We start from the raw sequence: 16,533 nt of genomic DNA on the forward strand, positions 1-16,533 counted from the left end.
TCCCAACATGATTGGAGCGGCGCCATCTCCTCATTGTTCATCCAATTCTCCCTTCCCAATCTCCGCCTTCAATTCAGCATTTCACCTGCGATATGACGAAGCTCGCGCAAACCCTAAGAGAAAGAAAATGAATCCCCTAATAGAATTGAGAAAAGCGCGAAGCAATAAAAGCTGGCAGCAAAGAGGTCGCATAAAGTAGTGTCAAATATCTCAACCGATGGCTGAACCCACTTTCGCATTCTGAACAATTGGAGCGGAAAGGGTGGTGTCAATGTTCCTCAGGGGGAATAATTTATTTGAATACAGTCCCGTGCCGTGCTAAGTGCATATATGGGCATAAAAACGGGTAGGGCTTATCCACCTCCTTGTGCCCATTGCATACGCGATGGTTGAAATCAACTCACTTGATACATGATCGTACATAACATACGATGAATAAATGACAGGGTACACCAAAGCCAAATAGACTCTCCAAGAACCTTATCAAGCGTGCAATATATTTTTCGATACATCAATTCGAATTGCCCAATAAAATGATCAGGATGGTTTCAAGATCCCACAACACTTGTTGAACTCCTCATTAGAACTCGAGAATCGAATGGCATTTCAATCTTGTGTTGTAGTATGCGATTCATTTCGTTCGTCCCGTGCATATGTATCTAAGTTTTCTAACGCAATCATACACCACTAAGGCACGTCGCGAAAACTGATTCAGAGCTGGGGGCAAAAGACGATCATGCTCTTTAGCGTGGCCCTTGATATCGGCCCCGACATTGCATGAACACCATGGAGTAGCGCACAGCGTAACTACTAAGTACACTGTGGAGAGGGAAAAAACGGAAGCTAGATGGGAAACCGTGGGAAATCATAACGAAGTCGCGTCAGAACGAAGTCGCATCAGAATGAAGTCGCATCAAAACGAAGTCGCATCAAAACACTACCTCATCTTCGTTCTGTCCATCCAGTGAAATACACTGACTAAATGCAGTTACACTCGGACTAGGTGTTGCAAAGGAGGGGCAAAGTAAATCTTGATTCCTCATAATGATTAACATCTGAAAGAGGGGCCCGAAAATATGATAATCATCCACCCATGCACTTCCCCGTACATGCATATAGCACGGACCCCACCACGTGTGAAGTTTGACGTTGGGCACGAATTATAAGGAAGAGGTTGGGTGGATTCAGTGGGTTGAGGGAGAAAAGCATGGGAAAGATTTTTTTTTCTATGGGGATGGGATTTTGTATTTTGTTGAGCTAAGCCGGGAGGCTGGCCCGGGGTACTTTTACATATAGAGTGAAGAGCTGATGGCAAATTTCTTGGAAATGAATCACGCAACGGATCAGAATGTGTACCGGGCGTTCCCGATTTTGGGCATGAAAATATATAAAGGGAGGATTATGAATGAGAAAAATGGCTAATAGTATGAGGAATCTGGGGCTTAGGCTGAGTATCCACCCCGGGGAATTGAAAAAGAAGGAACATTTCGGAGGAACATTTCTTCGAAGAGCTGGGGTTGATATTATTCATGATGAAATAACTTGGAAGTTGTAGAAAAGAAAAAGTCTTGTGAGGGGCAAGGCTACTCGGTACGATGTACATATGCAAGGCTTTGATCCGTATCACATTTGATTACGCATGGTCGGCGATAATTCGCCCTTATTTGAATGGGTAGAAAGAGAGCCTCACTAGAAGTCCAAGTCTAAGCCATGCTGGAAAATGATTTGTTTCAGAAACACCGATTAGGAAGTTTGTTGTACTCCTTATGTTGTGTGTATTTAGTTAAACGGCGATACATGAAAGTTAACGCATAAGTCATGAAGAGTACAAAGAGTAAAGCCCGAGACGAGACGAGACGAGAGAAATGCACGTGGATTTCACGTGTCAACTAAGACAAAGACAGCGCAGATCGATCGACATTATCATGTGATGCATCTCTTCACCCAAAAAATCATCCCTAAATATCTACTTCTGCACTGCATTAAACGTATGCATCAAGTCCTCTAGCTCCCAAAAGGGCAAATGGATGCATTGCGCCACCGATGCAAAAGTCTCCTTTTGGTACACATTACACATTACGCATCAAAACCCTTGCAGCCTTCTAAGGCGGGAAGAAAGGATGAAGAATGAGGCGACGCGGGAAGGGAGAAATGTGTCAAAAACCTTGAAATTGATTGCCAATACTTGTACACGCAAAATCGAATCATTCGTGATTAACCATCTGGAGTAGAAAGAGTAGTGAAGAAGAAACAAAAATCAAAAATTATGAGTGCGCGATCTAAATCTCCAAATGTAATTTCCTGATTCTTCTTGAACATTCTCAATCGCTTATGAAAGTGGTCAGAAGGATAAATTTGTAAATTTTGAATGGGTGTGAAGTCTCAGTGTAACATTGGATGGGCATTTCTTGGGACGAGTGACTTTTTTTGAGTCAGAATTGTGGGGATATACTTATCCCCTCATCCATAGGCAGAGGGTAGGTGCCAGTATGTATTCCTCCCCCGAATAGGAAATCAAGAAGTCCAATAAATGATATATGGTGAGGTGACTCAAAGGCAGATGAATCTACGTACAGATGTAGGCAGCTAAGCACGGGAAGTATGGGTGGATGCAGGTCTACGGCGTTGAGATCCCTTTCTTCAAAGGGTGGAATGCAAAAACGGTGGGACACATGATATCGAGCAAGCAAAAGATAAACTAATAGGCAATTGAGGGACTCGCAGGAATAAAAAGGTAATTGTGGCTTGAAGTAGACTATGGCAAAGTGCAAACCAAACGGCAGTGCAGTGTAAAGAAGCGGTGAGGTGTGGTAAAATTGAGGGTGTAGTGGGCTGAAATATCATTCATCGAGGTGATATGTTGCGGCTTGAACTTTTATTTTAGTTTCAAAGTTGATTGAGATATCTGTTATTCGTTTGACTCCCCCAAGAAGATTTGACGTAAAGATTGTTCTTTTGGATGCAATAATCCGATGCTTATTTGATATTCTATATTTTGGGCTTGTGAAAGCGGAAGTATGCCATTGTCTTGTGATAGTGAGTGAAAGATAGCAGGATGGAGGAGGGGTAAGTCTCAGCCTTTTATACAAGTAGCGCAAGGGAAAGAAAAGATTGTGAAGAAGTGTGAGATGGAGGGGAAAACAATACGAAGGGACGAAACGATCTGCTGTATAGATAAGATACACACACAATAGATAGTGGTGCAGAAATGCTACCACTAGATAGCAAGTCTGTTCTTGTCCCGTCTTCTATCTCGTTTTCATCTACCGTACAGGAGGATGTAAAGGCTTTGACGCAACCAATTTATGCCTCTGACTCGAATCGGTACTTGGGTTCCTGGGTACCTAGGTACGTACAATAAATACGTGCATCGAGTACGACAGCGGGTGTTACCTGTCAGATTTTTTGGGTTTGTACATGAGAATCAAGGTGATGTGAACATGTGCTCCCGATCTTTGCTTGTGCGTCCTCTACCATCGGTCGGAAAGACGACCGAAAGGGATTTAAACTAGGTAGGCGAGGGTAGTAGCATCCCTTTTGCAGTAGGTTACAGTAGTGCCGAAAATCGAGTACTGTGTATGGGGATTAGTAAAAACATTGCATTTAATGCATAATGGTGCGCCCCGAGTTGATGCTCTGATTGGTGAATTCTTTACTCCGGCTTTGAGAATGAGAATCCTTCCAAAGGAAAAAAAAAGAAGATGTTCGAAGAGTAATCAGGAATAATGTTTAGAAATGGCAGGAGCGAGAAAAAGCCGCGTCACAAAAGCTCGTAAAGAGTCCTAAAAGATTAGCAAAGAAGAATGCCAATTGTTGGTTGAGTATATATGACTTGCAGCATATGCATTGTGCTGCGATGCGTTGCCTGGGGACTGTTGGTTACCAATGGTGATGATGATACCCGGTGATTCTGAAAACTCGATGTTACAACAAAATGCTTGGTTTGAAACGCGTTGACTGGCATTCATAGAGCAAAACGGAAGAAGAATAAGAAGAACAATAAATTGAATGCATGCTCGTTGCTGGGCAATCTCGAAGGCAGATTTCGAAAGGAAGAATGCAGATTCTATGTATTGAATCAACCGATGGTATTGGATGGCAAATGTGATTTGCCGACGGATTGAGTTGCTGGAGAATAGCCATGGAAGAAAGCCGAAATAAACTGGTTGCTTGCACAACAGAGTGATTGAACGAATGAGTGAGGTTCACAAGTCCATGTTTCTGCCATTGGTCTTGTTAAATTCGACTTTTTCCAATGCATTAAAGACGGCTTGAGATGGCGTTTGTTGCAAAGTGGCTGGTTTTGTTTCCTCGTTTCGGTTGGAACCAAATCAAACTAATTGATAATTCTTTGGTTAATTGCTAATGCTTCCGAGAGGCATCGAGAGTTCGAACAGTCATCATTCGGAAAATCTCACAAGTCATTGACCTATTGAGTACACTTGTCCATTAGGATGCAAGCTAGTACCTACATCGTAGGTATCGTGTCGACGTGCATATACTACTTTAGAGTGTATGCAGGTAGCTCGGCGTGTGAGCAAATAATCGGTTGGTGTTATGTACGGGAAGAAGTATTGTGAAAGTAGATGGGTCTGGCGATGTGGGCTTAGGTACCCACGGTACATCGTGCATTTGGTGCAGTGCATCAATTCTTCCATTTTATCGTTTATGAGATCGACGCTGGAAAGCCGCAACCAACAGTTTTCCCATTTGCCAATCATGGTTACTGCTGGATGATGATGATGATATCAAGTAACATGAAATGTGCAGAACTAGACCAGGAGGCAACTCTTGTGTATCAAACAGCCAGACAACCAGGATTCTGAAGCACCGTCGTCGTCGGTGTGACTTTGAAACCAAGTACGGTTTTATGTATCATACATCGTGGGTTACTCAACTAAAAATATCCCGTGCCGTATCTTTAACGATTATTATTGGGGAAGAAAAGTAACATTTGCCGCCTGGTTAAAATAATTGATCTGGGCCATTGGAAAATGAAGGGGAGGAATAGAAAGATACAGCGAAGCGAAGTGGATGAAGGAGGCGCAACCATGAGCTATCCCCGCAAATAAACTTCTAGAATTCCAATTCTCCATTCGCAAATCCCTTCATCCCTTCATCCCTCGCAAATTTTCCTACTCGGCCTGAATCTTGACAACCAGTTAAAGACTATCCTTACACTTTCGTTCTCCCCTTCGTCAATCCATTTATTGTAATCTCATCCCATACCTTGCCATCCGTTTCATTTCCCTTCATTCTTTGCCAACACCATCAAGAATCGGAAACATTACCATTCATCATCCATCCATACATCTCTTACTCCTCGGCTACCTTACATACTTCACCATTCTCACTGCTGCATTCAATTATTTTCAGCTCAAAATAGACATCTTAATTTAACGAGGAGTCACACCTACATACGCCTACCACCCTTCTTTTTTTCCCACCCCCCCTAGTCTTTTCTAGCTACCTTGAGATGAGATTTTGGGACGGAGTATTCATATCCCAACTCCACTTATCACAAATACATATTGATACCCAATGAGCTCCTGAATCCTGTACTACGACAAGCATTAGGCTGGAGGACCGACAGACAAGTTACAACACGGCGAACGATTGAGAAACTTTTTCTCTCTCTCTCCCTGATTTACCCCCTGCAACGAACTTACGGAGGGATTTAACCTACGGGAAACAAAAACATCCTCGTATGTTGCGGATTTTCCAAAAAGTACAAAGCTACGAGCAAGACCGAATTATTGACCAAGTCAACAATTTTGTCTCCAAGACATTGAAGGACGGCAAAGAACTACATTACCCTTCCCAAACCACCCACAGGAATAATTTTGGAAACCGCAGGAAAATAGGATACCCCTAACGGACCCGGAACCAGACCCAATTACAGCAAACCTTCATCTTTCCCAAGGACAGTCACAAAATAGCAGCCAGAAACCGGACAAGGATTTTGTTTTCAAGGATTTCCGTATTTTTGTTCCCATTTGGATGCTCCCATTACCCAAGGATTAGGAGTATTTTCTGCAAAGAAAAGCCAAAAAACAACGGGAAAATATAGCACCATTAGTCCCCGGTGTACTTATTTTTCCTATTCCTTTATATTTTACCACAGCTTGAACCAGGTCAGGTCTGAAGAGTGTATGCACTTCGTACCGTGTATCATCTTTTCATTCCCCATTCGGACTTTCTTCTTATACTTTCAGCAGAAAGTTTATGAGAGGTTTTACCAACGTATCCTCGTTGACCAGACCATAAGATCCTATCACATCATTACAGATTCTCTCTTCGATAAAAGTCCCCTTTACCCACACATCCACATCTACTATCTACTTTCCCCCCTCAGCCCCCCTCCTCTAGGGTTCTTCTTTAGCTGCCGGGTTGCTGATCCATATCATATCATATCGCATCGACATTCAATCCTAGGCTCCCACACCATACTATTCGCTATCGATAAATCGATTCGATAAACCCTACGGACCACCACCAACCACAATTCGTCCTTCTAGTCAACCTGGCAAAGAACAATCAACGACAGAAGAAAACTAAAAGAAGAAAAAGTCAAACATTACCCGTTACTCCAAGTCTCAGCTTTCTATCAAAGTACTACCTCATTGACACTACTGCGGAATTGCGTCGCTCGTCCAATCACTGATTAGTGTCTTCACTATTTTTCCCTACGGACTCACAGATTAGACACTAAAAAGGAGCTTAGACTCCCCATATTTCTTATTTACGACTACTCTTACTTTTTTTTATTTTTAATTCATCCCTCAGTCGGTTCATCCACACCACACTTCCCGTACACCCCGTCAACCAAACTTCATAACAACAACACACACACACACACACACACACACACACATACCACAGCACAGTACTACCTCCGTGCGACATCAATTGCTACTATATAAGTAGAAGCGTCCAGTACGTTTTCTATTGACACTCAGCAACCTTCCCGTCAACCCAACGCATCAGCACCAACTACCCATACTGTTGTTGACGACCTTCACTGTCGTCGCTCCAATATAAACAATGGGTGGCCCACGTGCCATGTACCTTGAAGAGGAAGACGAAGACACGGGCAAAGTTCTGAAAGGTACTCGACGAAGCGCAAGCGTTAAAGCACCCTCAAGGGAAAAGGTCAAGGAACGTCCAAAGATTACCACTCGCGATCGCACATCAAGCAAAGCTTCAAGAACAAATAGCGACTCGGGATACTCGACCGGAGCGATTCCTACAGGTTCAGAGATATCGTCACCCGATGCGGTACAAGATGTCGAATACACAAAAGAAAGTAAAAAATCGCGAAGACCGTCTACGAATCAAAGACGCCCTTCAACGGTCGAATCACGTCCACCACAGACACTTAAGAACAAGGAGACCAAGGAGCACCGAAGATCTCTCAGTGTCAAGACTGATGCGAAGCCAGAGCATTACGGAGTTAAAACTCCTGTTACATCTAAACATCCTCAACCTCCCGTCATCACGCAACCCAGCACCGCATCTGTCCCTATGAGACCTCGCGCATTAACCCACGCTCAAACATACCACGGTGGCCAACGACCTTCCAGTTACCACGCCGCCTCTGCTTCAGTGTCTGCTGCCTATCCTCCATTGTCCAGTTCTGCATATTTCCAACCTGTTCATCAATCGGCGCAATTTCAAGCTCCACCTCCTTCACCAGCATTCAACAACTATGCTGTCGTCCACCCTCCTCAAGCTTCTAGCTACTTTCAATCTCAGGAAGCTCAACCTTCATCGCGCTCTCTTTCCGCCCGATTTGAACCTCAACAAAGGGCTTCTCAATATGGTATTCGACCCGAGCCAGTTCAAACACCCCGAATGATCACAGGGGGCTATGAGCGAGAGTACCAATACAGCGAAGATGATTATGATGATAGTTACGAATCTTCTAATGAAGAGCCAATCGGGAGAACCATCACCAGTAGCATACGTGTACCATCTGGGATTCCCTCAAGGACAAACAGCTCTGCTGTATCGGAAAGCAACTTTAGCAAGGCAGACAGTTCGCGCAGTCGCGAAAGTAATTATAGCGAAGTGGAAAGCAGTTACAACAAGAGCAAGAGCAGCAGAGGCAGAAGAGACTCTAAGGCTATGCCACCGCCACCCAAACCTACTATGCGACGACCAACAGTCAATGTGCCAGTATACGACGATAATCTTTCCCAATATAGCGTTGAAGAGTACCACGAGGAACCTCCTCGTCAAGCAGCTCGTCCTCGTCGACCAAGTCCTCATCGAAACTCGGTTTCGTATGATGTGAGCGAATTGCCCAGAGAAACAGAGAGATTTAGACTTGAGACTGCTAGCAAACACAGACGCCGACAAAGCTACTATGGGCAATCTACATCTGCCTCATCCACTCAAGCATCTACCACGGGATCAAGTGGCTATAGCGCAAAGCTTTCCGCGGCAGCCGATTATCTTGAGGAAGTTAGTGGTCCAACCATCCCTCTCACTGCTGAGGCTTTGAAAAAAGAACAACGAAGACAGGCTGGAGGTAGTAGCAGAAGCACAAAGAGCAGTGGAAGTCATGACCTAAGTGATTATCGAGGCACACAAACCACTCGTACGACCCGAAGTGGTGGTGATGATAATGTTACAATCGAGGTCACTGGTCAAGCTAAAGTCACAGTTGGTGGAGCTGAAATTCAATGCGAAGAAGGAGGAAAAATTCAGATTCACCGCACAGAAACAATCATTCGTGACGGAAGCGAAGCAACTGCATCGGAATATGAGCATGGATACGGACTTAAATTACTTGATGATCGTGAACGCCGAAGCCGACATGACCGAAGTGACAGTCAATCAGGCCGATCGCGCATGAGATCACAACATTCCTACACCCGAGTCTCACCTCGACCTCAAGATCGGGACAGAGCACCTCGTGAACGCCGTGAGGATTATGAAGCTCGCACTGCCAAGGATTACGATTCTCGCAATTCCAACTGGGAGTCTTCAACCACTTCAACTTGGTACTAAATCTTTTGCGTATCATATTTTATTTTCCTTCGGCGATTTATTTCTTGAATATTCGATTTAGCGACATGTTTCTTTATGACGATTTCATATCATTTCTTTTTGAATTTCTTTTTTCGAACATCCTTCTTCTCTGTGCATATTGTTGTGTGGTCGTTACTTTCTCCTCTTCTTTGGGGTTTTCAGAAAAGCGGAAAAAGTTTATACCCCAAAAGCACTTGAGAGCACTTTTTCTGTTTGTTTTTTCTTTTTCTTTCCTTGCGGCGGAAATGGAAATGTTTCAATATGATGAATGTACGACTTGTATGAGTTATGGTTATGAATCTCCTTTTCATGTCTCTTATCTTCTTTTTGGCGATTACCTTTTGATTTTGGATTGAAAGTATTGGGATTGGGATGAACTACAGATGCATGCAGTTTTGCTAGCAATGGCAGCATGTAAGATATGAATTATCGACAGAGATGTTTTTAAGAGTTGGCGCACATGGCTGGTACATGGTCTGTTTGGTATGATATATGAAAAGGATGGGGGGAACGGAAAATGGATGAATGGATTGGGTCTCCTTTAATGTTAGTGGGGACTCGTCTATCTATCAGAATTGTTTCCAGAACCTTCAGGATTGGATTGATCGACTGATTGATTGTGGATTATAAGCTTTAGGGTAGCTTTAGATAGCTTTAGGATAGTTTTAAAATATGATACCCCTTTATATTTCCTAGTCGTTGGGTTCTTGCAGTGAAGTGAAGTGACTGCATTGTCAAGTAGATACCCCAATGCGAGATTGAGAAATAGTTGTATCTTCTCGTATACTAGACAAGGAGTGCTTCGGGACTAACTAGAGAAGTCCCTAGCTTTTGAAGTTTTGTGGATGGTCCATGGAGTTGCGATGCCGTGTGGTGCGATGCGGTCTGCATAGAGTGCGTTGGGAGAAGAAGTGTACGCCCCGCCTCGCATGCGCTTCTTTCCCTCTATTATATGGATGGATAGGCGAATGATGATAAAGATCTTAATTTCATAATCTTGTTTTTGATGCCTTTCACTTGAGCGTTTGATTGATTGCTTTGGATTTATTGCTTTGGATTGATTCATCCCAGATTTATGATGTGTGAAGCTGAAGGTTGCTTCTTCTAGTTACTTTTGTTCTTATGGTTGATATTTACTGTTTTGAGAAATGATGTCTGGAACATATATATGTATATACATCTGCTTTATTTTATCGTTGATGGGATGATGATGGTTCATAGTGAGATATGATGGATAGGTAAATTAGAGGTTGATATTCACTTTCCAATCTCTTTGTATAGGCTCGTACTTGGTATATTTCTTCCTCTTCTGCTTTGCTGTCTATATTCTACTCCTGAGAATTCACCATCATCTCCCGCCAAGCTCATTCCTTATGGCTCTAAACCAACTCGGTGATCATATCAAAAAACGGGCACTGTGGCGGAGTGGTTACCGCGACGCCCTGCTACCAGCTGGTTCATCCTGGTACGTCTTCTCATCCTGGTAATCGGTAATTGGTACCTGGGGGGTCCTATGGTATTGGTAATGACGAGGAGATTGGATGGACGGCTATTGTACAGGCGTTTCCTTCGGGAGTCAGAGTTCGAATCTCTGTGGCGTCGAATAATAATTTTTTTTTTTTTTTTTTTGGTTTTTTGGGGGGAGATCGGGAAGGCTTTCGAGTTGGAATTGGAGATTGGGGACTGGGACAGTGAAGAGAGAGGGATTCGTGGATCTGATAGTGAATGGATCAATTCACTCACTTTCTATCCACTTGAGTTTCGATCATTTACGGATTTACTCTTTGTTTTTGGTACCTAGTTTAGATCGAGAAGAGGTTTAAAAAGCTGCCGAGGCAGTTGCAGGTCTTTCTGATGTGGGTGTTAGAGCGCGAGAGGTTAAAAATGGTTGATGTTTGGAAAGAATTGGAATTCGTGGTTTTTATGAACATCAAGTCGCTATTTAGCGCGGTATATATGCTTCAATGTTTATGCGATGTTAGATATAACATTTGTGCGAATGACACACATGTATATCTTTTGATTTGGTGAGAAGTTTGGAACTTTATGGACTACAAGAAAGAGATCTTTGCAATCGATCAGATGTTGAACAACGCAAAGAGATTTGTAGCATACAGTATTCGAAGAATATGCAATTCACAAGTAGAGCATGTGATGCAACATAGAATGCAAGAACGCTCGTACGGACATTGGTCATCAGATACCGGTAAATTAAGAGGAAGCAAAAGTTAATGGAAGATATGTCCTGAATCATTGTCAAATCGCTATTATGCGAATGCACAACAATAGACTAAATTCTCCATCCAAACCCCCGACAACCGTGCCGAAGACCGTCCCGAAGTCGGCACGAAACTCAGACATGCAACCAAATCTTCAATATGTCATCTCGAACATGATCTAGCGAAGCTACACCGAGGACAAATATCGGCTGAAAAATGAGATATGCAACAGTTCTCGGGTGCTGACTGCTGGGTAGTATTAGCTTGAGGATAAACACCGGGATGGCGAATGAGATGTGTAAGCAGAGAAAAATACCCGGTGAATTTGACCTATTAGATGGCTTGTGCGAAGTCATGAGGGGAGAAAAAAAAAAGTTTGGGAGCGTTTTGAGCTGTCTTAGGCTGTAATGGATTCTAGTTGTCAGTGGCTTCTCGACGGATGGGAATATCTAATGGGTGGGAGTAATAAAGCTGATATGATTCGCTGGCTACTCTCATGTGGCATTACGAAGAGAAAGATGGTGTGATGAGTATCATCGGGTATTTGGACTAGTCTACGATATCCATCCAGAAGCACGGTCAAAAAATGGATGAGATCAACAAAGTAATGTTTTTAGCGAGGGTTTAGGGGCGGGGTAGGGAGCTCGACTTGGCACGTCTAGGGTATCTTTCTAGAAGGTCGAGAATTTAATGATTCATGTGCAGCAAGCAATAAATGGTGCTCAAATAACCAATCAAGAAAGCGCAGTTGGCTTAATATGAGACGATAGTAACGTTAAATTTCTAGGCCTGAGATAAAAATCTCGTCGTGATCGTTAAATATTTGAATAACATACTTAAAGGGATGCTAGAACGTGAGGTGATGGATGGGAACACGGATATGGAGATAAGTAATTTGCTATATAACGATATAATCGTTTTCTCGCAAAGTATGACGACCCTTGAAAGATACGCTGATCAGACTAGCACATGATTGGATATGGACCACTGTTTTTTTTTCTTCGAGGTTATGAACGTCTAATTCTGTAGCATCTCTCTGCCAATATTTTCTCATAAGCTATCAGTTTCGGGTCTCTTCAAACCACGTGTGCATATCGGCAACTATGTCACAGAAGGTGACGTGTTTGCACACTCCAGATATAATATTTTCAGAATAACCCCGCATGATTTATTGGTAGATTGTACCTGACCTATGCTAACTTCAAAGATGTCTTTGTAGCAATACCATGATCGCTTATCCTTCCAATCGCTGTTTGTATCTTGCTCGCCTGGGTTGTCATCGGTCCTGGCTTTGATAAAATTATTGGTCGTGATCCGACGCCCTCAATGTTACCCCCCTCGACTTTGGTTGGCGGAAAATCTTCCTGGAAAAGCTTGAATAATACATCCTCATGAGTTTCACATCTCTTTGAAGCTTTTAGTATCTCCTCCTTGGCATTCTTCGAGACATCCTTTGCAATGGTTTTAATAACCACCTTTATTTTTACAGCAGAGGCTTTCTCGGAAGATTCAGAAGGCTTGTATGTCAAGGTCTCTGGGAGTATTGAAGGGTCCAACGGTTCGGAATGGACCCGGTCTGATTTTGATATCATGTCTTGATTCAGAGGATGAGATCTATAAAATTCGAGGCCACTCTTGTCCAGAGAAAGATGAGGTTTCCCTTTATCATCAATCAAATAGCTGCGGACTTCGCCAGATCGCCAACCTCCAAGATTTGAGTCCTATTAGCTTCTGCATACTTGATTTGACTCGGCACGCAACTTACCCCCTCGATTAGTCAGTTCTCTTAGGACACTTCCATGACTAACTATCACAACTTCGACTATGTTGGTAGTCGATCGCAAGTTATTGAGTGCTAGTTTTAAAGCAGCGATCTTCCACTCCTGGCTTTTCGGAGCCCATTTACCAGAAGATTTATCATTCCACCCTTCTTCAACTTTATCGAAGTCTACTTGTTCGCCGAAATGTTTGTGTAGATACTCTTTGTCCATTCCTATACCGTTCGGCGAAGAATCCCAATTCTGAAGTAGATCCAAAGCTTGGACTTTTACACCTCTATCAATGGCGCTTTCGAAGGATAAAAGTACTGTACGGATCGTTCTTGTCATGGGCGAACACCAGACATGTGTGACATATCCGCTGTCTGAAAAATTCTTCGAGAATACCTTGCAATTCGAAAGACCCTCTGCAGTTAGATCTGGATCGCGGATAAGACTGAGCTGCTCTGTGAAGAATGCTTGTGTCTTGTGTGCACCCTAATAGTGATTTCTTAGATCTGGCCACCTTCTTATCCTGATTTCTAACAGAGTTCGGGATGTAGAGAAACACTAACCTTTTCATGACGCACAAAATGTGCTATGACATTCATCGCGAAGTAGATACTATTGATATGAACTACATTTGAGACGGCGACAAAGGAAAAGATAGAAAGAGAGGGATATAATAACTTCCTGGAGACTTTGGAGTGCCCGTGTAACCTGGGACTCATTGACTCAGAAGACTATGTTTTTTGCATAGTTGGATGATAAGTCACCATAAAACCAGGAAACTCCGTCCCATAAAAACATGCAACGCACCCTTCCTCGGTACCAAATCTCCAAGTTGAGCCATTGTGAGCCATTTTTTGTTGTCGCTTGAGTCTTTCAAGCGGATGGCTGCATTTAGAAGCCTGGTATGGCTCACTCAGTCATAAAAAGATGGGGTTTGATAGTTGAACGACAAGGCTGTTTCTGGCATATATTCATCAAATACTATTATTACTTGCTTCTACGAACTTCCAGAGAGACAAAAGAGAGGCATGAACAGTGATCTCAGTGCAAGGAAACTTCTGAAAATGGCACACTAAGGGTATTACTCCAGGGACATAAAAAGCGCCTACAACTCCCATTACGAAAGCTTGCAGCTTTCTTACAGATCTCAATTCCACCAATCGAGACCAGATACTTCGGACAGGATATTAAAGAGGTTTTGGACAGAGAGAGATTAGCTCATAAATCAAACCGAGCATCAGGTTGACAATCCACTAGACCTATCAAGCACTTCATCGTCCCATATTCAGCCCTAAACAATTAGACTTTTCTAGTGCTTTCATATATTGTGTGCATATGCACGCAAAGCCAACTCAAATGAATTTGATGTGATTGTTTGTTTGTCTAGATCTCTGTCACAAGGGTCTAGAAGCGAGAATCACGACCAAAAATAGATTTAAGCACGTGCCTGGTTGCTCTGTAAACAAACGACAATAACCAACCTCCCGCTTTTTCCCCAGCCTCGTAATTTATTCCAAGGAACATGAGCTGGCAACGCTATCCAACACAGGAACTTTTTGACAGAGTCTTTTAAGTCTTATCAATTCGTTCCGGTAATCTTTCACTTTGTGAAGCTCAATTGACGAATATTTCGATTCACGATAACACTTTATCACGGCTGATGGTACGAGGCTGCACTTAGTTGGATGTTGAAGTAAATAAAACTTCATCATCTTCGAATACCAACCCAAGACACGGCATTTCCACGAAAAGATATCCATCATGCCTGTTATATCTTCTTACGTCTCCCCTCTCCTCAAACGGAACGCCGTTTCTTCTTTATCTTCATCTCCCGACACCGCTTCCTCCACATCAAACATCATCGCCAAAGCTCTCACCGCACGCGATGTAGGCCAGACAGTTGATCCCTCTAGTGGTGTTACACCTTTCGATACTGTTCCCAACAAATTTGTCTTCATCATACTTGGATTGATTGGCGCTGGCTTTGTTATCACTGGTATCTGGTTCTTTTTCATTGCCAAAAATGGTGGATTTGTCTTCCATGAAAATGATTGGGATGATTATAAGTCTACGGTCTTGAGACGCAAAGGTCCCAATGGTACCACTCTTTCTGGAGGTTCAGAAGCTACGGATCTTGGAGGCGGTAGTATTGTACATGGAGAAAAGAAGAGGAGCACATGGGGAAGAAAGAACAAAAAGAGTAAGAGGGGTGGAAGTGGTATGGAGAGATCGAGATACAAGGACTATGATGAGGAAGAGAGCTCACTCGGTACACAAAGTGAGGTCACTTATAGCGAAATGAGCGAGGTCAACTACCCACGAAAGGAAAAGAAGCATAAGAAGAGCAGACTCCGCGGTGGGGACTTGGGCGATGTACCTGAGTCTGAATACGGCGACGACATTGCAGATCTTCGAGCATACCGTCACGAGAAACCAGCACGAGTTGGCGGCATGAACAGAGAAAGCGAATCTAGTATGTGGGAAGGATCTACAAACCCTGAAGGCTCAACTGTTTCCGATGGACTTATACAAAACCGCGAGAGATCTCCTGAGCGTGCCCCCGAGAGACCAAAGAAGAGTAACAACAAAGACAACTACAAAATTCGAAAGGTTATCGGAACGGTTCAAGGCCCACGTGCTGCTACTTCGACAAAGGATGCTGGCGGTAGCTCGACTTTCTGGAACAGACAGAACACAACTAAGAAGAGTTCAAGACAGAGCGACGTCGGTTCAAGTGTAACGGATGATGAGAGAATCAAAGCAGAAGCAAAGAAACTTCAAGATAAGGGACGCGCAGCTCAACGTAGAGATTTCAGTTTCCGCGTTGGTGACGATAATAGTTCCGCAGCCGGATCTTCCCTCATATCATCTGGTGACGCAGCGGCGATAAGAGAACAAGAGCGCCGTGAACGAGAGGCGAGACGTGCTAGACGTGAAGCTAGGAAGAAAAGCAGAGATCAATCACATTTAGCTCCACCTGCTTATTCCGCTGCTGAGTCTAGTGTTGGCGGAAGCGAGTTGAGTAGTGTGAGGGAGGATAGTGAGGTTAGTGGTGATACTGGACATAAGAGTTATCCTTGCTTTATTCCGGGTTTGAGTAGTGAGAGAGGTGGAAATGAAACGGATTACACAGAGGATAGAAGGAAGAAGAGAAACGGGGGATATAGAAGGGAGTAAACGATTTGACGAGTGAAAAATGGTTGGGATGCGATGCTTGTATGAATTGGTCTGGGATGGATGGAGGCAAATGGAAAGCAAATATTGGGACGAAATACGATACGATGTTATGCATGCGATGGTTGGATGCACGGATGGCCAGGCTTGTGGATATAATGGGGATGGGTAATTTCATAATGAACCGTGGTTTTGCGTTTTTTACAGGGAGGGAGTTCACATTACATGGCCACGGCCTTTCCAGGAATTGTAAGTGTAGTATCACAGTTTTAGATAGCAAACATTTGGGTATGCGAATGAATACATATGCATGCACACAGATGGTATATTTTTGT

At 43.3% G+C, this 16,533-nt stretch overlaps 3 protein-coding genes across 3 annotated transcripts; 2 read left to right on the top strand and 1 right to left on the bottom strand.

The window, feature by feature from the left end:
• The first annotated feature begins 5,027 nt into the window (after window positions 1-5,027).
• BCIN_07g03890 (hypothetical protein) lies at window positions 5,028-9,722 on the top strand. The gene has a single exon (XM_024694030.1). It carries the CDS (start codon window positions 7,045-7,047, stop codon window positions 9,013-9,015), a length of 1,971 nt encoding a protein of 656 aa, XP_024549819.1. The 5' UTR covers window positions 5,028-7,044; the 3' UTR covers window positions 9,016-9,722.
• A 2,658-nt stretch (window positions 9,723-12,380) lies between these two features.
• BCIN_07g03900 (hypothetical protein) lies at window positions 12,381-13,665 on the bottom strand. Its single transcript, XM_024694031.1, has 2 exons — window positions 13,588-13,665; window positions 12,381-13,510 (listed from the first exon to the last, which is right to left on the bottom strand). Exons 1-2 carry the CDS (start codon window positions 13,621-13,623, stop codon window positions 12,980-12,982), a joined length of 567 nt encoding a protein of 188 aa, XP_024549820.1. The 5' UTR covers window positions 13,624-13,665; the 3' UTR covers window positions 12,381-12,979.
• An 827-nt stretch (window positions 13,666-14,492) lies between these two features.
• Window positions 14,493-16,517, top strand: BCIN_07g03910 (hypothetical protein). Its single transcript, XM_001546945.2, has one exon. The coding sequence runs from the start codon at window positions 14,786-14,788 to the stop codon at window positions 16,199-16,201; it is 1,416 nt and encodes a 471-aa protein (XP_001546995.1). The 5' UTR covers window positions 14,493-14,785; the 3' UTR covers window positions 16,202-16,517.
• Window positions 16,518-16,533: the final 16 nt, after the last annotated feature.

This window comes from Botrytis cinerea, chromosome 7 (genome assembly GCF_000143535.2).
Source record: "Botrytis cinerea B05.10 chromosome 7, complete sequence".
Classification (NCBI taxonomy): domain Eukaryota; kingdom Fungi; phylum Ascomycota; class Leotiomycetes; order Helotiales; family Sclerotiniaceae; genus Botrytis; species Botrytis cinerea.